Genomic DNA, 25,607 nt, shown 5'->3' with positions numbered 1-25,607 from the left:
AGAAGAATCCCTCTGGAATGACCCGTGTGTGGTTCAGACCCCCTTCTATCAGCCCACAGGTAAAGCTAGTGTGAGAGATTGGGCTCTGACACATGAAAAACCTCTGCTCTTTGTTCTGGGCTAGAAAGTGTCGTTACTAGAACTACAGAATTAGTACTCCAGGTCTCTCATTTGACTCACTGGAGGGAAAGCACTGGAAGCTGCTCTCCAGTCTCTCTGACAGTACAAGCTGTAGCACGGGAAAGTACAGGACCCTTAAGGAAGTTGAAGTCTCACTAAGGGAGATCCTTTCTAGCAAGACCATGAGAGAAAGTCCAAGCATTATTTTGCTCTGCCCGTACCTCTACCAATACTCTGTTCTCACTCTCCAGAGGGACAACAGAGGAGGTCACAGGGGTGCAGTACGGAGCATCAAAACATCAAATCTTTCCCTTTTCTGCATTTTCAGTACACCTTGAATTTCCAATATACCTTGCATTTCCTCTCTGATCACAGCAGGGAAGAGTTTGCTAAACATGATTTTGAGGACTGAAAGTAAGAGCATATCAGCCTTTTTAATACAGTAGCACCAATCAAACATCCAGCCTTTGGTTCACCTTCAAATTTTCTCTTTTAATATTATTTAAAAAATGAATGATGGAGAGCTTATAAGAGACAATATTAAGTGAATAAATTCTGCAGATATGAATGACTCTGGAGTTCTGATAAGACAGAGATATTTGAGGAGATATACCTAAGTACCTCTGCTACAGAACAGTTGCCTACGAGACAACAGGGTGTGTTAAGCAAGATGACAAGACATGCTGATGGGATAGACCATTGCTTTGTTTATCCCAATACAGAACAGATGCTCAACATTAACCTCTTGTTTCTCTTCTCCATCACCCTCCTAGTTTCCATCCCTGCTCAGCACTAGGGCTGTTTCTCTACTGCCCATAAAGGAGCACGGCAGGTCTCTGAAAAGGCACACATTGAAGCAATTGAAATACATTTTTTGTAAAGGCAGCTCTGTCAGTAGCCTATTCGTCACCTTGCTGCTTGTTCTGCTGAGATGCTTAGCTACTTAGGCATTAGGCACATTAGAAATACTACTTTTTAGGTGGATAAAGCAAAGAACTAGATCAGACTCTGGAGACAAGGCACAAAATGTCCATTTGCCAAACTGAAATGGCTTTCCAGCCCACACAGAGCTGTCAGTAAAGCACTGGCAGATGCAAAAAAAGTTCCCCAGTTCTGTATTTTCAATGGGCACCATCTCAACACAGTTGAAACACAAACTACAACCTCCGGCTGTGCATTGCAGTGCAAACTGCTCTTATCTCATACAGCCCTGAATGAAACATTAGCACAAAGGCAGCCTAATTGGAACAGGATCTTCTTCTCTGCAAATCCTCATCATTGCACACAGTCCCATAGTTAATGGCAGAGAGAAAACAGCTGATTCTGGCAAAATACTTGCACTAGGAAGGCAGGATCAAGGCCTAGGCTGGATGCAGACTCACCATGGGGAGCAGTGCTGGCCATGGAGAGGATGAGGTGGCCCTTGCTCTGTTAGCAGGCTTTCCTCACTCCCATGCTGCAGCAGTGTGGAAAGCTGGAGCAAGTGTTGCAGAGGAGATGCTGTGCTCTGGCTCTAGTTTAGGGAACACTTCAGAGTGTGTAATTTTTCTCCTTGGCCACCACCAAGGAAGAATATAAAAGCAACACAAAACTACACTGAATGGTTATCTCCCTTTCATTTTGAAATCTAAGCACTTCCCCCACTGAAGGCATTCCTCCCATGTAGGATTCCAATTCTGAAAACTCCTCTATATCAGAACTGGAAAATAATCTGATCACATTTTCTGGTTCTAAATTCTAGGTAAGCTTTCCTAGACAGAGCTCCTAACTTTTCATTCAGTGCCCAAACCAAAGTGGCTCCATAGCCCATGGGGACCAAGGCAAGACTAAGACTCAACAAGTGACAAGTAAAAATGATACCATTGAAAAGCACGTGGTCCTGATTACCAAAAATGCTGAATAAGCAAAGTTTCTATGGAACAGAATTAGCAGGAGATGTAGGAACAGCCATTAAAAAAGTATCAGAGCAATTCTGCCCTTTATGTTTTGCCACATTTATTGTTTTCACCTCTCTCTTCTCACAGATGAAATGGGGCAGGCCAGTTCTTTTTCCTATTCAAGTCGGCTTTGCTCTCCAGACTGTCATGCTGCTGGCATAGACCTGTGGAGACAGGACTTCCCGCACTCTAGGGGAATGCTGAACTGGAGCTGTTTTTTAAACATCAAACTATTCCTGTTCACCACACACTCTGCTTCCAAAAATAAAACAAGCATCCAAGTCTTTAAACAAGCAGAAGGACCCTTTAAAGTCTCAGAAAATGTTTTAAACCTGGGGCAGGAGGGATGGGAATGGGAATACGTTTTCCTACTAATGGGAAACAATGAAACTGATGTTTCTGGATATGAAATGCTGGGTAATAACAAATCAGAGGTCTGTTGCTGAGCCTGTTCTATCAGCCAGCCCTTGTGAGAAAAAGACAGCAAGAAAGCATTTCTCCTTTGCACTGATGAACTTAAAATGAAAGCAGGGGCAATACATGGGAAGGAAGAGGGTAGACAGGTACACGGCATGAAAATTATTTGCCTGGAGCAACCACAGAAGTAGGCAGAAAAACGGCAAATATAATCTGTCTCCTTATTCCCTTAGCCCTGGTTCCTAAAACTAGTTTGGGAATGAACTGGGGGAAGGGGAGGAAGGAGCAGCAATTTGAACACAGCAGATGCTCCAGTTAAACCATATCTTCCCAAAGAGGAACCGAGGGTGGGGGCAGGGGAGATGGCTATTATTAATGTCCTTCCGTATATAGCAAAGCAGACATCCTGCATAATGGCAACACAATACATCAATAATAGCCCAAGAATAGCTTCCTACCGGTTTTTTCCCCCTGACAGTTAGAAACATAAAGAGAAAAATCAAGCTGCTGAGATAAATAGCTGAGTCTCCACCCCCACCTCAAATTGCCTTGGCATATTTTAAGAGATAAATGGTTCTATGAGAAATTTAAATAGCTTTCTCTTTTCTTTTTTGGCAGCTGCAGGAACTGGGTCAGGTGTAGAAATTATTAATTTCGAAGCCTGAAAAACCCATGTTTGAAACTAAGTTGTTTTTTTTTTTCTTTAAAGTATCAACTTTCTTAGAAGCAGAGTTACAAAAAATTAAAAAATAATTGAGGAGTTTTTTTTAAACAGAAGTCAGGCTAAAAATAATGAAATAACAGTGCAAGCTGCAGAAAAGGGACAATTTGTGTAACACTTCAATGGACACTAAAACTATCCATAGTGGATTGTTAATGAGTTTTTTTTGCACAGAGTACAATATTTGCCCAATGGCTTTCACTCCTCTTAATCAAACCTAGCACTGGGAGTCTGCCTTGAAGAAAAAGACTAGGGAGCACCATCCTGTAGCTTTACCCTAACTTTAGTGCATGTTTCCAAAGAGACAGGAGATTACTGCCAAAGTGACCAGCACCAAACACTTCCACTTCCATGAGGAGACCATTTACTACTTACTTCCAGATCTCAGGACTGACACCCCAGAGTTCATCTGCTTGAGGTTGTGCTCACTGGTGCTCAGAGCTGGTGAACTTGGTACTGAACCACATGTAAATCACTGCTTTCCCCCTTCCACTCAAGTTACTCTTGCTTTACACATTGATACCAGCTTCTCTGCATGATGCCAAAAGCCATCTCCCTCCTCATGCCATATGGGGAAGAATCTCTTTGCAATGACAAAACCTTGAATCTTATAGATAAAAAAGGTCAAATCCTGCAGAAACTACTTTGAGCAAAGAAATGCTGTTAAACTCCCTCACAGGAGAGTACACTAGTTAAGACCTGTAAAAGGTTCAAATTTCCAGTCCTACAAAGACTCTGAGATCTTGAAAGATACCCAGTTGGCACACAACCTGCCTCCACTGCTGCACGGCTGGTAAAATCCCCCCCGCTCCTCATGCTCTGTTCCATGTCCCAAATCAGATGGATACCTGAGAAGGAGGAGGATTCCCTCGTTTATACTCACTGCACCTCCGCAGGGCTCACAGCTCGTGCTCTCCTTCCCTTAGTGACCAATCAAAAATTTAAAAGGTGACAAAGACCAAGATGTAAATAGAACTGCGGTGCCTAGAAAGTCAGAGCACAGATAGGATCAGAAGACAGACTGTAATTACAGGCCCTGCTACTTATTACATAGGCCAGTTGGGCCACATGAGCCTTTGGTGGAAACTTCCTGTGCAATTAATAAAGGAGAAACAGAATACTTTTGCAATCACTTCTCTAGCTTTCACTGTGGGGGTCCAATCCTGCCATCCTGGATTAGCTCTAATCATAGACAATCTTTCTCTGCATAAACTGAAGGCATCTGTTCTGTAAGACTAAAAAAAAAAAAAAAGAAAAAAGGACAAAACCCTCATTGCAAACCTACACCATGCAATCAAGAAGGAAAGGAAACCGATCCTTCCTGATCCCCCCCCCAGATCGTAATCTGACAATGTTTTCAAGGCATCTGGCAAAAAGGAAGAAGAAAGAATAATGCTATGAAATATTTAAAATCCTACTTCTGTCAAGAATACACGAGAGGGGAAAGGTGAGTTTGAAAGGATTGCATTATTTGTAAGCTAAAACCTGAAAGCACCATCTTTTGCATAGAGGCACGAGATGCCCTTGGCCCGAGCCAGAGCGGTCCTGAGAACAAGTACCAGGCGTTGATTCAACAGGGACTGGAATGACAAAGTCAAGGCTGTATGTGAGCAGGACCAAAGCAACTGTCCTGCAACACCATGGGATGTGCCATGGGACATCAAGGGTAAGGCAATGCACTAATGATACTGTACAGTAGCTGTGTCTTTGCAACTGATCCTCCTCATCTAAAGCCTGAATCAGATTTTCAAGAGCATGGAAAGTGGAGCATACCCAAGGGAGGATTTCTCCTAAAGGCACTTTTTTTACTGCTGAGACTCTCACTAAACAGACATGCAAGGAAGGGAAACTGCCCTGTGAGATCAGAGTTGCATCAAATGATACCTTGCTTTAGTCCTGCATCCAGGATCTTGCCCTTTCCATTCTCAAATCCCAACTCCTGTGGAGGAACTCTGTAGAAAGATCTCAGCTAGGCCTGACCAATGGACTGATCCCAATCCACATCATGAGAAGCAGGCACAGAAACAGGCTGGATGTGCCCAGGCACTGTAAGGAGGGGAGGCACCAAGCAGATCCTCGGAGTTCTGATGCTCAGCTGAGGCTTTTCTTAGTCATATCCACCTGCCTGCTGTACAGTTCCAGTAGAAACCATAACAGACTTCAGTACAGGCACTGGGCACACAAATGGGACCAAAATGGTCCTGAAACACTGAAACAAAAGACACTGTGGAACAAAACTGGTACAGCCACAATCCCCACAACGCTTGTGTAAGATAGAAAGAATCCCTAGAACGTATTTATCAAAAGCCATTTTATGCAGATTTTTCCTTCTGAATATTTAAAACATGGTGAATATTAAACTTCAGAGATTCTTAATACGTTCCAAAGCCCCACGGACCTTTGAAATGCTAGCTCATCAATATGCAACATCTAATCTTGTCAGAAAAAAAAAAAAAAAAGAGGGAAAAAGAAAGCTATTCATCCTTTACACACAGAGGTTACAGTGAGAATCCCAAGGAAAAAAAAAACCTTCCAGCATCTTATGCAATAGGTTAAATTTACTCTGGTTGGGAAAGTTTCACTTTCTGTAAGAGAGAAAGTGCCTGTACGTGCATAGCTACTGGAAGCTTCTTCTGAAGTGTGAGGCTGAAACTGTGTAGCTGGATTACAGTAAGTAGTTTATTAAAAAAAACAAGGCTTGTGGCTTTGCATCCTGTTCCAGTCCACTGTAGTTTCAGGATCCCCCCTCCAAAGGCCAGCAGACAGAGCACCACCTAAAAATCCATTCTAGTCCAAAATGCTGTGGTTGAAATGGCTTTGCTTGTTTATAAAGTTTAGTGTTTCGTATCGCTTGCATCTGACCTTCAGCAGAAAGAAAAGCTCAGTTAAATTGTGCAAATATGTACCAAATGGGAGCAAGGGAAAGCAGCCAAAAATGCTGCATGAGCTTTTGCAGGGCTGCAGCCTTTTAGGAGCACCAGTTAGATGAACTGGATGAGAGGCCAAATTGATTTAGGCTCCAGGCAGGAGCTTAAAACACCATGACATCCAAATTCACAAAGAAAATGTTCTGTTACTGCAACCCCAAATTTCCTGCACATGAAAACACTGTTTTCTTTCATCTTCAGGAGATGCTCGTTCTGTAATCCGACATTTAAAAATGAACAAACAAACAGGAGTCAGCTGACAAAGGATTCTTGCTGGTGAATGGAAGTAGGTCACTCTGAGTATTTAGCCTTTACAGTCTGGCTTAATATTAGTGTTGTACACAGAGCAGTAACAAAACTGCACTGGAGACAGGGAAAGACTCTAATTTTGTCTTTTCTATGAAAATTAGCATTAACGTTCTGCATTAATGTGCAATGCCTCCCCAGCACTCAATATCTGGTTAATTAAAAGAAAAACCACAACCACAAAGCAAACCACACACTAAATTAAACAACAACAAAAAACCCTTACTGGTCAGCCTGCATTTAAAGACATCTCAGCATGAGTAATTGGGCAGAGAGGAATTTTCCTGAAGGAACATAAAAGAAAATGAAAGCTCTACATACGAGACCAAATAAAATCTTCTGTCTCTCACAAATGCAAATTCAGGCTGCCCTTTTACACAAACATGTTAAAGGAATAAAACTGGAGGAAAAAATAAAAAAGGAAAAGCTAATAAATTCATTTATGGACAAAAAAAAATATTAAAAAACAAACTATCCTTCAAACATATTTCTTCATGGTAAATCCCTGCAATCATGTGGTTCTAAATTACATGGTTAAATATGACTGAAAAAGTAAGGCACAATTTCATAATAATTTTAAAAGCAATAATTATAACAATTTTCTTTGATATCCATATGGCAGGCCACTGATACTAAGGACACACAAAACTACTTGATTAAAGATCCGAAAAAGTTTTTCCAACTACTAACTAAGACTCACAATACCTCGGTGAAGCAAGTAACAAACCATCTTCACTGAAAAGATGAGTGCACGTTGAGGAAATGGAAAAAGCGGGTAAGAGAGTGGCTTGTGGACAAAGGGAGGCAGAGGCAGGAAAGCACAGACACCCCAAGTGTGATGTTCTCAGGGAGGGTCTCTAACCCCTAGTAATGCAATGATAATTACAAAAAACCTGGAGTTTCTGTTTCTTTCCTCAGTCTCTAAAATATCCTGGTAGGTTGAGAAAAGTGGACAAATAACAAAATTTAAAAAAAATAAAAATGTTTGAACTGAATGCTCTTGCTACCCATGATCAACCCTGTTGCTTCCACATGTACCATGAGGCCCAAGAGACCGGGGACACGTAGTCAGGAGTAAGGCCCAGTGAGGTGTAAGTAGCACTACTCAATATTGCAGCCTGTATCTCTACTCAGTTATAGCCCCACAACCACTTTATGTGCATGTGCATATGCCAGAGAGTGTGGAGCTTAGTTTTTTCAGATCTCAGCAGAAAATTTTCAGGCTGAAGTAAAAGCTGTTCCCCAATGTCCACCAGGAAACCTACCAAGGTTATCTTTTTTCTCTTAGATTTTTAGATGCTGGATGAATGGTGTAATTTCACAGGTGTAAAGTCTATTTTCTTTCAGGCTCCAAATGCCAGTCGGACAATCGACTGTTGCAAACTCAAACTTGAAATGCTGAGGAAGCCAGGTAATATTTCTAGAAATGTCTAAGGAGAAATGCCATTCCTGAGCCCAGAAAGCTATGTGGAGATGAAGTTCAATCAGTATCTCTTGATCTCCATGGCAGTTGCCATAATGTGCTTATATTCTTCAGTAATTTCAGGGGAAAAAAAAAACCCAAACAAAAAACCCCAAGATAAAAACAAAGAAGAAAACTGCAATTGCCACAGAAAAAGACACTGGCAGTCCCCATAGCCAGCCACTCCACAGCTTGAAGATGGGAAAGAAAAATGAACCCCACAGAAATAAAACTGTTATTTTAAGAAGAGTCACATTATTTGTTCTAACAAAGGAAATAGTGACTTCAAAATTAGCAAAACTAGTTAAAAATAGGGAAAAAATATCTCGTGAGAAGATTCAAAGCTTTTTTTTTTATTTCACTAGGTCCAATATTGAATCATTTCCCAAGAACACGTGCTTGTTTTTAAGCAGAATTTTTATCCAAAGAAGTTTTCAAAACTGTCACAGAAACTTTAAATTACCAGCAGAAGAAACCCAAGAACTACTCAAAAAAACTGAAAGAAGACATATAGATTTGAGAAATGAAAATATTTGTTAACGATTCTGAAATTTACTTAGATAAAAATTCAGTATGATTTTAATCATAAGAGCAAAAAAAAAAAACCCAAAAAATGTTGTGGGTAACATTGCAAAAAGAGAGAATTTCTCACTAAAAACAGTCTTTCTGATATCATGTAATTTAGTGTAAAAATTGCAACCAGCTCCAACTGGAAATAGTGTTCTCACAGCTCTCTTTGTTTGTACTTTATTAACTTCTATGTTACTGAGTAGTTCCTGCTCTCCTTCCACAACAAACACTCAGGTACCACCACTAGTGTTTACTCATGGGAATTTCACCACAGTGAGATTCTTCAGCAGCCCTCCCCCCTCTCCCCCCTCCCCCTGATAGCCATGACTTGCAGCACTGAAATCTGTATGAGGTGTTGTCAACCCAGCTTAGTGAACAAATTGCAAATCAACATGATGAACCAACTGTAGGAACCAGATATCAACAGAAACCAATTACAAACTCAAACCCTTTCTGAGCCATTCAGCTGAAGCACCAGGTGTCTAACATTTATATCCAATGCTGATGGAGGGCAAAGACACAGAATTTCCCCCAAGAACCTTCTCCTGGGTCCTGTTATCCCTTGCCTGCCAGACTTTCTCAAATCAAAAGAAAACAGCATTTATCAAACCCAAGTCATGCTTCACTAACCATGGCCAGTCAGCAGCTGTAACAGGTCCAAAGAGACTTCAGAGTGACTTGTTGCATATTCTCTTTAACAACCACCATTTCTTTTAAGACACTTTTTTTTCTCTTTCTTTTCAGGCACATTTTGCTGATAAGCAGAAAGTCAACTTAAGGCCTGTGTCTTGGGAAAGCCTTACTCCTGCCATCAGGATGAATGCTATTATGTAGAGTTCACTGTGATGAACACTTTGGTACTCCCATACCTCTATGATTAAATCATTACCCGAGTGTTTTGCAGCCATGATAAAAATCTCAGAATTAAAATATTAAAAAAAAACAAAAATCAAACCCCCAAATTAAAGGTGCATTATCAGATACACTAAAAAAATGTTGTTGTTTTCTGTTCTTAAAAGCAACGTTCAGTGATTAAAATGACAATAAAACAAACCACATTCACAAAATAGGAGCCTTAGCCTTGGGGATATGCTTAAGGATTGGGCTGTAACCAAGGCAACCCAATCTTCTGGAGAAAGTTTAAGTAGACAGTTTTAAAGCCATCCCTCAAAGATACAGTAAACCTGGCTGTAGGGCTACTTGTGCCATATGGAAGGTGCCACAGCCACCCAACACAAAGCACTCATCTTGCAATACCTCACCCTCCTGTCATTCAAATGTTACATTCAATCAGCCACCAGCCAGGTGGCTCTCCTGCAGTGAGAGCATAAGGGTGACACAGAAGCTATTTCATGTGTTCTAGGTAATTTGACAGAAATTTGACTGTGCCCACATCCTAGCCAGATCAAATCTGTATGATCAGGTGATGCAGAATCAGTCTAGTGTTAGTGGCTTACGTCACACCACGCAATGGCTTTAAGTCTGTGCTTAAACTAACGCCAGGACTTAAATATTTTGCTAAATTAGAACCTGATCCTGAGGCCTGTGTGGCCACACAAATGATGGGATCAGGCCTTACTTGCCAACAAATGCTAGACAAGGACAAAGGAGCAAAAGCAGAAACTGAAGAATAGAACAGAAATGTCTGTGTGATCTTCCAATTCTTTCTGAAAGGAACAGTTTGGACATTACCACAGCCACAGAAGATGTGAATTTTTGTCATGGCTAAGTCCACCTTAAGAAAAGCAAGGGCTCTTTGGCAAAAAGACTCCTTCTTTGGAACAGATAAACAGGATATATTAAAAGTAAGTGATAAATATGGTGATGAAGCAATATCCCAGTGGTTCTTAATTGCAGTGCAATTGAGATACGTCCACCAGAATTTCCTAATTAAATCCTGAAGCATCAGAGGGGAGATTTCCATACCCATGTGGGTGATGAGAGCCTCTGTGATGTACATATAATATTTTTCAAATAGATTTATAGCAATTTTAAAAGGCAAAACCACAGAAGATAAAGAAGAGTGTTTCGAACACTCACTCCTTCCAATAGGCAGATGGCTTTGGTGTTTTGGGGTGAAAAAACACCCCCATCATAGTACCTTTTCACAGATGTGTCAGCTCTAAAAACTTGCCACAGTGCCTCAAATATCAACACTGCTCAATCTTTGTCAATCATATTTCATCCATGGAGTACTTAATGCTTGAAAAGTTTGGCTCTTACCTCCCTGCATGCCAGCCCAACTCACAACAGCACCCTAATAACAGAGATCTAGATCTAGATCTCCTGGCTGGCCCTGTGCTTTGAAATGGGCTGGAAGCCCAAACCTACATACCAGTAAGCTTTTCTGGAAAGAGAAAATAGAACTCCAAAAATCAGCAGTTTAGACCAATCTGTGACTAGTTTAATTCCCAAAATGTGTCTGGGAAATTGGAAAGAAGCTCTCTCATGCAGACGGTGGAAGACAAGAAGCCATATGACTTGCTCCAGTCCAGCCTATGGCAGAGACATAAAAAGCCCAAAGGCTCTGGACTTGAGTCATCCTTGGTCTAAGCCACATTCTGCTGGAAGGCACAACAGCTTCTTTCCATCAATTACCCCAGTGTTATTCAGAAGAGTCTCATCAGCGACTTGATTTAACGCTAGGAAGGGTAAGGAAGATCAGAGCTAGGTTTGCTGCCTCCCGAATGGCTTATTCTGCATCTGAGTGTATCACATCATGACTTGTGCTTGTAGAGATGCAAAATCCTCCACAAGGATACAACAGTGTTATCAGTCCCAGGACTGACCTCCTGTGTTTTAGTAGGGTTAGTTCAAACTATATTTCCTCAATATTTGCGAGCTTTTTTTGATGGGTGGTGGTGCAGACTGTGTAAAAAAGCGAGCTCAGAAGGATCTTACATGCCACAGTTCAGGGAGCAGCAGCCCAGGTGGAACCTGGCATGACCCAGGGTGCCAAAAAAATCTGTTTATGTCTGAGGCAGTAAAATTTTTGAATGCCAGGGTAGAAATCCAGTATAAAAAGGCAAACTGCTTCAGCACAGCCCCTGTGCTGGTGAAGGACTTCTTTTGCTCAATGATGCCACCCTTCTACAAAGAAGGATTCATTTTAAGCTGTGAATTTTGGGAAACTTCCCTGACACTGGTGGAGTCTGCCAACATATAAACCATGTAAGTAACAGAGGTTTCAGACTGGTATTTCTGTAGTTGAATTTACTGTACATAGCTGAAGCTATTGAATTTCAGCACTCTTCCATAAAGGTTAGTCCTCAACTGAAAGGAAAGGCACCATTTGCAGGAGTTGCAGTATCACATCACAATTTTTCCTCTTTGTTTCCTATCGTTCCAGCTCATCTAACTTTTCAGCATTAGTGGATATAATCATTCTCTACAACAGAAATCTCATATAAAGGTGAAAGCATCACATTTTTTGTTTTTCAGTGGGAGCATGAAAAAAATTCTTATAATTTACTCTTGAAAAGTGCCAGTTTGTCACTTATATGGTCAATCAGCCTGAAACTGTTTCAGTTCTGCTTCTTAATTTAAGTGCAAAGAAAGGTATTTTCTTTGATTACATCTGCAAATAAGATATTAATGTCAATTCAGTGATATGAAAATTACTCCCTCACTATGTAATTTGCACCTTCGTTATTATGGGTTTCATGAACAAGAATATTATAGCTGCTCAGTGTGCTGTGGATTTCTAATTTTTTTTTTTTTTTAATTAACCAAACTAAAAAAAAAAAAACAAAAAAACAAAAAACAAAACACTATTACATCAAAAAAAGATTATCTGTGTCCCGTTTTTATTTACCTTGGCATATGTACTAATTCTGGACCAAAAATGAAAATGCTGCTGCTGGCCTAGCACTCTACTGCCATGAATTTCACCAGAGACAAGCTGTAAGTGGCTGGAATGAAAACAGAAGAGGAAAAAAGATGCTTACTTTCTAGAATGGCATAGTGAAGGGTTTAATACCTTCTTTAGCTTTCTTAAAATAAAAACTGAACAACAGCATGTATTTAGGAGGCTCTTTTTTGCTGCTGTTGAAACAAGATCCTTGATTTTTTTAATGAGAACTCCAGATCATGTGTGTTAACATCAGAGAAATGAATATCATCCCAAGGCTTGATTCAATCCCTGTTATGGTTGAAGGAAAATCCTCTCATTGCAATAACAGGAGGTGGAACAAGATTCTATTGCTTAAATGCCTACCCAGAGACCAACACTGCCAGTGGTCCCACTAGAAGGGGTGTATGAGAGAGTGGTGTAAGATTTTTTTGAGCATCGCTTTGCACTGCAGTTCTGCGCAGTAATTTTTGGGTTTTTTTAACCACTGGGATTTTAGAAATGTATTTCCAGTGCCATGACTGGCTTATGCCTCTGGTAAATCAAAAGCATGTTGTGTGTGTGTGTGTGTGTGTGTGTGTGTGTGTGTGTGTGTGTGTGTAGTGTATAGTGTGTGCAAGCTCACATCTTTCTGTGATTGCTCATACACTGTGAATTGGAAACATCACTACTGAATAAATTTATGCAATAGCAAAGTAAAATTTCATGAGTAAAAGAAAAAACCCTATTGAACTGGAAGGAAATGGAGACAAGTAAGGGCCTAAGAAATAACAAGTCTGTGTCCCAAGGATACAAGGTCACACCTACACTCAGGTGCAGTACAGTTGCAGTTGCACTGTTTGTGTTAATGCTGGGTCTGCTCTCACACCTTCTAGGGCAGTGGAGCTACTTCTGCTGGTGACACAGATCCTATTAAAGTCAAAGGGAACCTCCCCATGACTTCAAGGAGAGCTGGCCAGGTTCTCAAAATAACTTGGGAGAAATAACTAGCTCAGCCATCTTTCACCTTCTACCTTCATGTACTTCTTAAGAGACAGGAATCAAACACAAACATAGGCAGGACCATGTTCAGACCTCCTTCTACAGGCAGGTAACTTAGCTGCTGTGACCACTTAACTCCATCAGCTGCAGATACAGCAGCTGCTCCTCTGACTCACTGCCCTCTTGAACAGTTGTGCCTAAATTAGATGCTTGTCATGGGCAGTCTGAACATGGCCTCTCAAACTGCCCTCTTGTTCCAAGGCCTTCCAGTTTTACTTTTTTTTTTTTTTTTTTTTTTTTTTTTTTTTAAATAGAGCTTCAAACCCTAGCCTGGAAAGAAATCATGCAAAGCTTGTGCAATATCCCCCGATGGGCATCCTGGGGAGGGTCACAGTTGATACTCAGAGATCAGTGCTGGCCTTGGCAGTCAGAGCCTGGATCCGAGCAGAGTTGCAGGTCTTGCAAAGGATATGCCCGTCCAGAGGGTAACAGCCCTGATTGTCCCCTTCAGACAGGAGGCCACCACAGTCCTAGAAAATAAGCAAACAGAAAGAGGAAAGAAAATAAGAAGGAGCAAGATTAAGCAAAGAATCTATTAGTGAAAAGAACTCTCTCCTCACACTTTACCTTGTAACGGGATCTAGCCTGAGTCAGCATAAAGCATGAAGCTGAGGTACATGATGTCTTTCATGATTAAGCTGTTTTCTGATAAGAGACAATGCTGCAGAGAAGATGGGTTCCCAAGCTCTCTGCTGAATTTAATCCAATTGAAAGTAAAAAGAGATTACTGCCTTCACATTTTTGAGGAAGCAAAGGTCGTTTAGCATTGGAGAAACATCAAACTGAAGCACATTTTTATTAATTCAAAAGAGGATAAAAAAGAAGCATCACTGGGAAGAAAGTTTGGTACCAATATCTGACTATAGCTAATCTTCTTTGGAAGAGTTAATGCCACAAAGTTACAGATTCTATTCCAGGGGTGACAGCTAAGCAAACTCCCTGCCTGTCTCCCCTTACCAGAACAGTCACCTGTGTTTGCACAATTGGCCAAAAAGGTTGTGCCTTAAAGGAGGATGTCAAATAGGCACATGGAAACCCCATTTAAATGCCTCAAAACTTGCTCCAGAGACCTCAGCCTCTAAGTTTATAAGGCTGCTAGGAAAGTTGGGAGTTATCCCTCACCATGCGATCAAACAAGTGCTTGGCCCAAGACTGCTGATGGGGCTGCAGTGAGGGATTAGAGCTCACTTAGAGGCCCTTGCCTCTTCATCATAAATCAGGGTTTGTAAACATACCTGGCAGCAAGTGTGGAAAGAGGAATATCATTGTTGTTCCTTTTGAGATAGCTGAGGTACATGGAGATCAAGGCCAAGGGAGTGTCTGTGTTCTGTGCTCTCTACTGCATCTACTTGTGACATCTGTGTGTGTGAAAGCCTAGGTATTTCAGCAGCCAGCATGGAGACATGCTGTATGATGAATTAGGCTGTACAAAATTTAGTGTAGGAATGTCCCAGCATCTTAAAATATATGTACCCTGAAAGCCAGTGCCAGATTGAAAAGTGAACCAGATGCCTCAAGTTTCAGCCTAGACCTTTAAACCTTAGTCCATCCTTCTTTCTGGTTGAAGTTATTAAAACCTGCAACAGTGATAAGAAATATATTTGGTCTCATTTTCTTACCCTGCCATCTGGATGATGTATTATCAAACAAGCAACACTTCCACTGAAGAATTCTTGAAGGTTCCCTAACACAGCTGTTCCCACATGTTAATTGCTTTAAGGTGATTTTTATTCTCTGTCTTCAGATTCTTACCATCAAAATTACATGAAGTGCATAATGAAAGGGAACAGGGAAAGTAGCACAAAAAGCATTGCACAAAACAAGAATGATCATGTTTATGTGTCCATTAAAATTCTTCAACCCAGAGCCATATGCTGAGTTTCCTGTACAATCTTGCTCGAATTCTAACACGCATTAGCTTTCATTTTAAGAACATAAACATGAGCTACGTTTGTATCTAAGCTATAATTTATGAAGTTCTCAAATATTAAGCCCTAATTACCTGAGTCACATTCTCTTGCTCTCCTAATGAACCTGTTATAAACAAGGAACCTGATTTTCTTCTCATTTGCACTGATATATATGAGGAAAAATTCCTTGCATGCTGAAGTCAATGAAGCAATTTGATTGTAGAGCCAGTGTTACAATAGGTTATACCTGTTGTGTGTATACCATGAGGTGGTGATGAAGTTAAGCCAATCTTTGCTTTCTGTCCTTCACAGATTTCCTTCACACAGTGGAATACTAACCTCACATCGGTAGCACTGGACATGGAAGTCACGATCCAAGGCAACAATGCGTACAGTCTCCTCTTGCCCTGGGGCCGGCATGATGGGCTCCTTGCACACAGAACATCTCGGAGCAAATTTCCTGAAGAAGGAAGACACAGTCTCAGTCATCCTCAAACTTGGAGCGAAAGTTTTTGTTAACTGGACCATCAAGCCAGAAACGTGTGCATTTGTACAAACGCACCAGTGTATGTGCACATATGTCACAGCTGGAGCTTTGCACAGCTGCCTTTTTGGAAAGAAGACAGGAAGGAGCACTTTAGTCTTAATATGTGTTTTCAGGCTTGTAGGATATTAAAGAGCATTTTGCAGACTTTTAGGAGAGGACAAAGAACATCTGACAGGCAGCAAAGCATATTGTGCCTGTCCTAACTAACAACTAAGGTGAATGTCCCATAATTGTGGCACCTGTGCATGGCCATAACCCTTAACCATCTCTCTAAGAAAGCCCATGCAAATCCCAAGGTTAGAAAGATGACTACAATTTGCTTCAGGAGGATCTCTTGAAAACAAAACCCAAAATATTAAAATTTGGAGATCGGAACAAATAGGTTAAAAGTCTTGATACAGATGGTAAAAAGAATGCACTACACTCATTTGTTGAGGTTTATCCCATCCACTTTAAAATTCGGAGCCATCTTACCCACTTATGCACACAGGAGCACATTCCTGGCTCACTCTCAAACAAGAAGATCAGGGCAATTCTGACTTGCTGCATTTTCTAGCTAAAACCAACTCTCAGTTATCCAACAGCGGATTGCCCAGGCCTAAAAGGGAACAGGTCTGGGCAGAGACACCAGTGCTCTCTCTTCCAGTCAGCCTTAGAATTGTATAGGGACAATAACTCACTGCGTGAAGGGACTCACTTGAATCAGGGTCAACTCAGGGATCAAGAGAAGCAGAGGCCTTTACTTTTCCCCTTATACTGCCCACCATATGCCCTTCTGGCTAATTCACCTGCTTTCTATATTAACTCTGGTTTTGCTCCCCTGAGTTCCCATGAGAAGTGGCCATCTCTACTCCTTGGCAGGTGGGGATGCTTGGGAACATTTAGCCTGTGGTGAAACATTATGTGCTGTTTTGGTTCAAAACCTATTGGTACCAATTCCCTGGCTGCAAATTCTGGTTACATAAAAGGAAACTTACACCTACAGAATCTGCTGCTGTATAATGAGAGCCAGGGTCAGTGGCTATGGGGGACAGAGGGTAAAGCTTATGGCAAACATCAGAACATGAGGAGATCAAAGGCCCTTCTCTTCTGAAATGCCTGCTAAAGATTGACTCTGCCACCCAGCCTGTCACATGAACCATCTCAGAATTAACTAGCTTAGAAAAGAAAAAAAAAGAAATCTATCTGTACTAGGAATAAAGAAAAATATTAATTTCACTGGCAGCAGATGAAAGATGTCTGTGTAGCTGCGATCTAACGAAAAAATGAATTAAACAGTGGCTATAGCGAGCGCTCTGAAAAATAACTTAAATGGATCATGATATGACCAGAGCTGTAATCGCAATTAATTATATGCTGCTTCATGTAGGCACTTCCTTGTGCCATTTAGCTCAAATGTGGTATTTAAAAATACTTTAACATTTCTTTGTCCAAGCTACAGTCAATAATTCAATATGAGCCAAATATCATCTTCCAGTACCCTGAGATAACTCCTGCAGATTTTGGGGGATGTGGATGTGCTACTCAGGGCCTGAGCTTAGGGAGAAGCTGAGTGACAGTGTGAGCATCAGCTACAGTTTTGTTATCAAGAGGATGTAGATGTAGAACTCTCAACCTCCAGATAAGGAGCCCTAATCAATTAAAACTGGGCTGGGCAAAGTGCTGCGAAATGTGTGGCTGGCCAAAAACATCCCGAGTGTCACACTGGATCTCATGCTATTCCCATCATCTTCCCTTCAGTCTTTCACTCAGTGATTTTTATGTCCTTTCCTTGGATTGACAGCCTCCCACTTCCCACTCTCAGAGCCCTGAGGTCCATATGCAGTCACTGCCAAAAGACTTCAGAGTGGGACGTCAAGCCTTTCTCCTGAAAACATGTGAGCCCTTGGCCTGTGGGGCTTGTGGAAGGAGCAGCCTCCAAACTGCACCCTTCAGGTGCCTGAGTGGTGCATAAACCTCCTGTTGGACCTCTGCTCAGGATCACATTTTACCTTAACACACAACTGGTGGCACAGAAAGGCAAGGCAATACAGCAGCTGCCAATTAACCCAGCCTAGCTGAGCTACAGGGAATATCCTTGTGCTGGATTCTAACATGCCAGTTGATTGTGGCTGCTTCCCTTTCTGTCAAGTCAGCCTACTTCTTTGAGCTTTCAGACCCACACACTGATGTCACGAGGCTCTAATTAAGTCTACCCCCTTAGAAATTAAGAGATAAATGGTTGAGATGTAAACTCACATTTGTCAGTATTGATTTCATCTTTTAATTGAGGGGTGTAGTGTATCTGTCTTTTCCATACAGGGCAAACATTTGTGCTCTGATTATATCTACCTGTCTTCCCTAGATTAGTTGTGATGATGGGGGTGGTAGCGTGGCAGTGACAGAAATTACTTGCAGCTCTACCTTTCAACTTACTTTAAATAGCAGTTTCACTATAAATTATTACCAGGGCTGTATTTTCAGCAGCTTTAAAAAGCTAATTAGCAACTAGAAACAAAAGGAGCTCTGAGCAGCCTGTGGTCACAGAGATCCCTCTAGCTGGTAAGCAAACACCTGCAGAGTGTAGCAGGACAAGACCTCTCTTAATTGCTCAGTGGAAAAAGCAGGGAGACGCTGATGTGAAAGTGCAGGTACAGGCAGTGAGGAGAAACAAGCACATACTGAGTGCAGGGGAAGGCAGAGCACTTAAAACAGAGGGAACACAGAGGTTATCCCTGAAGTCAGCTCTAAGTGAAACAGGGATCAAGCAGCATCAGTCCCTAACCAATTAATCTTGTATGCCACAGTGTGCCTGCTTAGAGCAAAGCTCTGCCTAGTATTTAAGAGCCTTGGGAGGAAATGGCAGAGGGTTCAGATCTTCTTGAATACTCAGGCTGAAAAGGGAGCATTTTTAGGGACAAACGACAAAAGACAATAAGCAAAGCACTGACAGCAGCTTAGGCCATACTTATGGAAATCCTCGATGCAATGGATGTTCCCGCCAGCATCCACAGTGAAGGGGATCCCATCCAGGCTGCGATGGCACATCACACAGGTGAAACAGTGGGGATGATAGGCCTTCCCAGTGGCTCGGAGGATCCTTTCCATGATGGGCTTTGCGCAGACACTGCATTGCTCCAATGTATTCTGCAAAGAAAACATACACAACAGATGTGAGCACCATCTCAGTGGGACATCTACAAAGGTCAGCTGGGTTGGAGGCTGCTGCTGGTCTACTTGGAAGCTTTAGCCATTTCTTCTAGATAAGTGCAGTACAGTCAACAGTTATCAAAGAGTATGATAACAGCACAGGGCCTGGGTCAAGCCTTTATATAGTGCGACAACACAAACCAGAGCCTTCCCTCAGCAGCTCTGATAAATGATCAGAGATGGCCCATCAGGTGGGTGTGTCAGACACCGCAGCTTCTGTAGCCAGGAGCACGTGAAGGAGTTCTGCAGCCTGCACTCCTGGGCTTTTGCCTGTGGACTGCCCAGTCTGAGTGACCTTTTGCAGCGGAGATGATTAGAGACAAGCTCCAACAGCGGTCAGTGCAAAGCTGAAGTGCAATCTCCTGGGGCCACACAGAGACCCCCTAACTGCTCTGCCAATACAGATCACATAAAAATATCTTTATCTGCCTTGTATGAAAATCTTGATCTTCTCTCTCACCACAGAGAATACTGTTGAGTCTGGGGAGAACGCAAAGCAGAGGCTGCAGTGAAAGCGTTGCAAGGACAGGAGTTCAGGATGACTTAAATGGTTCATTTATCTCTGGCCCACAGTGTTTGAGATAATGACTGTGAAATGCCAGCTCTAAGGCCATGATCCTTGCTGCACAGGTTTTACATATTGGCCTGCTCCTGAAGTGTTGAAGCCAAAAAAATTCCCACCTTTCAAGTGGGGTCCATTGAATGATTCATCTCATTTCAACCCTCACTCACCTCTGCAGTTAATTATAGAAACACCAAGATCATTTTGTTTCAGGTGGTTGTGTGTGAGCCACACCAGCCCTTCTGACACCAGCTGGGTAACTTACCCTTTCAAACCAAGCACTTACAGACACATGCCATAAATGGAGAGTGCAAACCACATAGATACAAACAATATGATTTGGATCATTTCACTGGACTTTAGGAAAGCAAACTTAATCTACCATTTTTGCTTGATGCACCTGAAGTTATCAAATAATGTCATCAATCAACATTTGCATCTTGGGTGAGGTAGAAAAATCTATAAGTACACTACTGATTATCATTTAGATAGACAGAAATAAGGAGGGTAGAGAAAGGAAAAAAATCTAACAGGATAGAAGCATAAAAAGCTGCTGAAAGGCAGATCATGTTGACAAACACAGGAGGGCTAAAGTTCTTCTGCTTCCTCATGCAACAAAATTCCCAGGGAAAGTAGTGCTTTGACTGACCGCACTGTTATTGTTTCTTTGAGCCAATATTCTCAGGGGCAAGATCCAGTCCTTACATGTGCAGCCAAAATGTATTGTCAGGAGATGAATCACCCAGGAGCTCAGAAAGGTTACTTCTACATTCATACATTTCCTATCATACATATCTCTGGGCTGCACATGACTGGTAATGTACAAACATACAAATACACAAGTTCATATCAGAAGATCAAAAGGATTGGTTTTGGAAAGGTCTATACGAAAAGTCCTGAATTTCAAACCATATGAGTACTGCCTCACAGATTTGTAAAGAGAGTAGAGCCAGACTAGCATTGAATTCAGACTGGATTTTGCTTTATACCTTGTAATAATGGGTAGGAAAGAATGACTGCTGGCCCTTCTGTAGGGTTGCTGTCACCATCATCATCATTATAACAGTAGCTGGTATGCCAGAAAAAGCAAGGTCAATAATTTTCTCCTTGGAGAAATAACCTGGCAAATTTGCCATTTTGCTTTGCATAAGCAGATCACATCACCTCAGTCCACATCCACGCTGTTCTCTGTATTTTTTTGCCAAGGAAGGAATGCAGCATACCTGCGGATACTGATGGAAGATTGTGCCATTCATAAGGCGTTTGCTATGACACCTTCTGAATACACACAAGTACTTGGTTTGCCTCACCAAGTCACTGCTTGCTTCTTTTCCAACAGTTGCCAGCAACAGAGGCCAAAGTATGAGAACAGGGCTAACAAAACACAGCAATTCCTTAGGATATGCTTCCAACCTCCACTGATTTCTGGTTTAGGGACTTCCTGAGACAGAGTTTGGCTTTCCATACTTTGCCTCAAGTGGTATGTTTCTCCCACAAACTTTCTTGACAGTTTTTGAATTCTGATAAACACTGAGCACCCACAACATGACCAGGAGTTCCCTGGCATACAACCAACGTTGGGGGCTGATCAGCCCAGCAGTTCCCCTGGTCTGCTACCACCGCCTAGGGACGGGCCCTCCAGACAGCAGCACTGAGCACAGCCCGTGCAGGACTGTGAACAGAGCAGAACCCTGCAGCACCAATCCACCCTGCAAGGGGATTTAGCACCAAACACCATGGTCTGGAACTTCTCTCACTACAGATCTAACTCCTGCTCACACATTTCAGACACACTGAGTTTAAGACTGCAAGGGATCATTACAACCATCTTGTCTGAATTTTTATGTTAACACTGACTTTGGTGGGAGTTTCCCAGTGACCAGGACAGCAGGCAATCACCCTTATGGGTTATGCCTTCTGAAAACACACATCTTCTGCTCCCAAATCTCAGCTCAGTCACACTGTTTGACATTCTCGCAGCTAAGTAAGACAAGCATTTTAAATTAACCAACTCCCGATTAAACCTTCTATACAACCTGAAAATTAGACCTGAGAAATTTATTCTTTTCATCCTTCAAAGTCTGTACCAGTGAGGAAAAACAAAGTCATTAGTTTCAGACTCCAGCTCACTCCCTGTCTGGGAGCGTATTTGCTTAAGTCACTCTCCTTGCTAGAACCCTGGCTCAGACCCTTCTCTTCAAGGTGTTACCAGATGATGCCAATGGGAAAGCTTCCTTGATTCACACCCATTTGACATCAGGTTGCTGTAAGGCAGGATTTGGCCTGTGGAGCTAACAGGGTTTTCTTTGACTCTCTAATCAGGTTATCCCACATGCCAAAGTGCTGCCCCAGCAGCTAACAACGTGCACAAAGGTATTTCTGCACATTATGGGAACAGCATCCCTGTTGGATTATAAATTTGGCTTCTTGATTTTGCTCTCTTTCACAGTTTATCTAACTCTCCTAACACCTCATGGAGCTTCCAAATCTACAAAAAGCCAAACAAGATGAAGAAAAATGCCTAGCAGCCCTATTTTTCTTCTTCTCTCCCAAGCTGTTGTTACAAGCCCTCTCTGTAATCAACAGGTAGAGCTGAGTGCTTCTGATCAGCTACACCGAGGGCTAAGGCAAGGCACAGAGAGAAGAAAGATGAGAAACAGCTAGGAAAAATCAGGCCTAGAGGCTGTGGTCAAATTCATAAGAATATGGACCACAAATCCAATGTGGGCTGAGGGGTTATTATCCTTTTCCCATATTTTACCTAAGAAGCAGGGAGTGCCTTTCTTTTTTAGAGAAGATTTGTCTCTCCAAATCCAATCTAGACTTGAAAAGCACAGGGAAGGAACCATCCATTTCTAAATGGAAGGTTGGCACAATGGTAAAAGCTGAGTCTGGGTCCATGTTTTTTGAAGGTAGAACTGCTTACCCACGGCAAAGAAAGAATTGCACATGGAGAGAATAATGCACCCTAAAACAGCAGCCAGAAAAATAACACCAAGCAAAGGTACAGTAAAACACAAAGAAAGAACTGAAATGACCAGGGTATCAAGCATCAGCTTGCAAGTAAAAACTCAGAGACTTAAACATGTACAACACAATCAGTGGCAAAGTGGGAACAAGCTGCTTGGGACCAAGCATCTAGAAGCAAGCGGTGGTGGGAGTTGTTTGATCTCCCTATAGCAATACTTGTCCCTCCAGAAACGACAGAAAGCCAAAGGGAATCACTCTGCAGATGTTAGGTTTAAACATGGGACATGAAGTGAAAACCCAGACTGCTGGGAAAGACTTCTGGGTTGCAAGAGCCACTGAAGACTGGAGCTGGGAAGTGTCTGAATTCCCTCCTGAAATTTTCACATCCCAGATGGCAAGGTGGCAAACAGCTTTGGGGAGCAGAGGCGCAGTGACAGCCCATGGGCTGCAGCTCATCCTGCTTCCCTAATGCTGCAGATTATAACCCATCATAACCAAATTTTGGGTGACAGCAGTAACTCACAAGATCGTGCAACACAAGGACACTCCCACAATGACCTAGCAACGAGTGCACAAGAAAAGCCACACAGACTAGCCATTGATTCTTCTGTATTGGCAATGCATCCCAAACTCTAATGAACATAAATAATCTCTCCTGCGCTTTGAGCAGCAGACAGAGGAGAGCTCATGCACAGGGACATGAGCATGATACTGCTTATTTTGCTCAGGGAGGGGAGGGAAGTTGCTGGAATAAATTACATTGGCAACTCATGCACAGGGACACAAACTTACTTTCTATGAGCACTGCAGGAGAAACACATTTTTCGAAGTGACCGAGCAGAGGAGATGGTATTAAGCTGCATGAATCAAAAGTGACTGTTGTGCTAAAAACAGGCACATGGTCAAATACTATAGTTGAACTGTAACTTAGGAAAGTGTGGTAAGTGACTTGCTTTAAATCTTGTGACTCCGTCCTTCATTTCCTCAGACAGCAAGAAGAGCAGAGCAGCAGATATTTTCCCCTTTGTGGGATAATTTTTGAGGTTTGAAAATGTTTCCATACTTAAGTGAAGACAGAACACTTTAATCTCAAGAAGTCTAGTGAATTTATAAACCCCAAATTAGATCAGGTCAATTGAAACAGTGCACTTCAAATAATTTCAAATGGTTTCATTTAGGTTTTGGGTCTGAAAATATATAGTTGGGTTACAAATTATATATAAAGCAGACACTGGTGGAGGGGTTAAGTGTCAAGATGTAATTTCAACAGTTTCAAACACTTTTTTGGCATTATTTCTAGAAAAGGAAAATCTAAGACCTGATTTCCACCTCAGGCTCCCCAACTGCTACCTCCACAGATGGGTAAATCTTGGCAAACTAACATTTAAGTCACTAAAAGCCATCACAAAATTCCTTCCTGCATATTTGAGGAGACAGTTTGGGCATGAGTTAATCCTTCTCACCTAGACTGACCAGCTGAACACATTATTAGCAGTGGGTGACATGCTCCTTCCCTTCCTGCTGCTCTCTGAGGGATAGTTTCAGCAATGGAAGGTGCTGCAGAAGCACCTTAGCCGATGCTCTGACCTTCAGACCATGTTGCCATAGCTGTATCAGTGTGTTGGGGCAAGAGATGTGACCCCTGACAATCCAAAATACCCTGGAAAAAACCCCTAATTCACACAATGGTAAGCAGTGAGGCTGTTCTTTATATGGTATAGCTTGTTTAGCTGGGAGATGCAAAGGAAGATACTGGAATAAATTACATTGGTAACCCTTGCTGGTAACTGGTCTGAGCTGTGCATGCAGCTACCACTTGCACAGTGCAGACTCTGGCCCCGGAGGTTACTGTATTCAGAGGCTTTCAAATCATTCTTCCATTCGGCTCAGTTTTTAGTGGCTTTCCCAGCACAGTAGCAATACCATGGCTGGCATGCTTCTCCTCTGCTGGAATTTGCTTTTCTTCAGGAAAACTGAATTCAGCTTTGTAGTTTTGGACTTGGAGCAGCTGGAGGAGAAGCTGGCAGAAAGTCCTCTTAAGTACACAGGATGAAGGAGTCCCTTCCCCTTGCCCTGTAACTATTAAAGACGAGATATGTTTTATGGCTTATGTTAGTAGCAAAGATGACAACGACAGACAGTTGAGTCCACAAATGTGCAATAACAGAAAGGCCACAATGAAAATGGAAGAGCGCTTGAGAAATGCTTCTTAAATGATATGCAGATGTCAAAATATGCTCTACAGTGAGAGGAGGAAGGAGCTCCACTTGCTAAGATAGCTGTCTTATCAAGTGAAGGCTGAGGGATGGCTTTGCCATTGTCTCAGGATACCAAAGGCTGGAGAGGAAACTTACAGAAGGCTGCTGGATGTGGAAGGCACACAGGCTGGCCATACTACCAGCAGAATGGTATATATTTTTAATGGTGAATCTAATTAATGTTTGGAATAGCACAGGCAGGGACTACGTGACTTCTCTGATGCTCAGTGCTAGTTTGGATAAGACCCACCTCTGTTTCTAGTACTACCATCTGAGAGTGAGGAAGGAACGTCAGGGTTAAACGATCTGCTCTGCATTATGCTGTGTCCAACCACAATCACATTGACTCCTTCCAGCTAAAAATCCGCAAGAAGCCTCGCGTTGGAAATTACTTAACTACTTTCTGGCACTCAAAGCTACTCATCTTTTGTAAATTCCTTGCTCTGACAACACAGAGATCTTTGTCCCTTTAAAACAGCTGTGCCTATGAATGCAAGAAATGCGTGAACTGTCCTCCAAACTGGTAAGCTGGAAGATAAAAAGCCTGGATTTTACTTCTGGCTTTTAAACCAAGTAACTGCTATAGGCAAAGCACTCCCATGCTCTGTGCCTCAGTTGGCCTGTAAATCAAATGGCTGCAGAAGTTACACATTCCAATGAGAAACTGGATGCTGTTAGGTTTGATAAATACTTGTGAAGTAGTCTGTGTGCCTAAATTGTTACTTAATGGAAACAATGTATTTTTAGCAGCAAAAATTAATTTTTTTTATCTGTAATGATTGGAACACATCTCAAAAGTCAACCAGGTGTGACTCTGGGA

At 42.0% G+C, this 25,607-nt stretch overlaps 1 protein-coding gene across 6 annotated transcripts in view; it reads right to left on the bottom strand.

Moving 5' to 3' along the window:
- Positions 1 to 4,425: 4,425 nt before the first annotated feature.
- Positions 4,426 to 25,607, bottom strand: part of LPP (LIM domain containing preferred translocation partner in lipoma) — a 327,367-nt gene continuing 306,185 nt past the window's right edge. For all 6 annotated transcript variants that reach the window (XM_032697402.1, XM_032697401.1, XM_032697407.1 and 3 more), the window contains 3 exons: positions 18,756 to 18,934; positions 15,601 to 15,721; positions 4,426 to 13,821 (listed from right to left, as the gene is read on the bottom strand). In XM_032697402.1, the coding sequence (XP_032553293.1) occupies positions 13,693 to 13,821; positions 15,601 to 15,721; positions 18,756 to 18,934 (429 nt within the window). In that variant the 3' untranslated portion in view covers positions 4,426 to 13,692. The remainder of the gene's footprint in view (positions 13,822 to 15,600; positions 15,722 to 18,755; positions 18,935 to 25,607) is intronic.

This window comes from Chiroxiphia lanceolata, chromosome 10 (assembly GCF_009829145.1).
Source record: "Chiroxiphia lanceolata isolate bChiLan1 chromosome 10, bChiLan1.pri, whole genome shotgun sequence".
Taxonomy (NCBI): Eukaryota; Metazoa; Chordata; class Aves; order Passeriformes; family Pipridae; genus Chiroxiphia; species Chiroxiphia lanceolata.
This window is presented reverse-complemented; position numbering and strand designations above follow the sequence as displayed.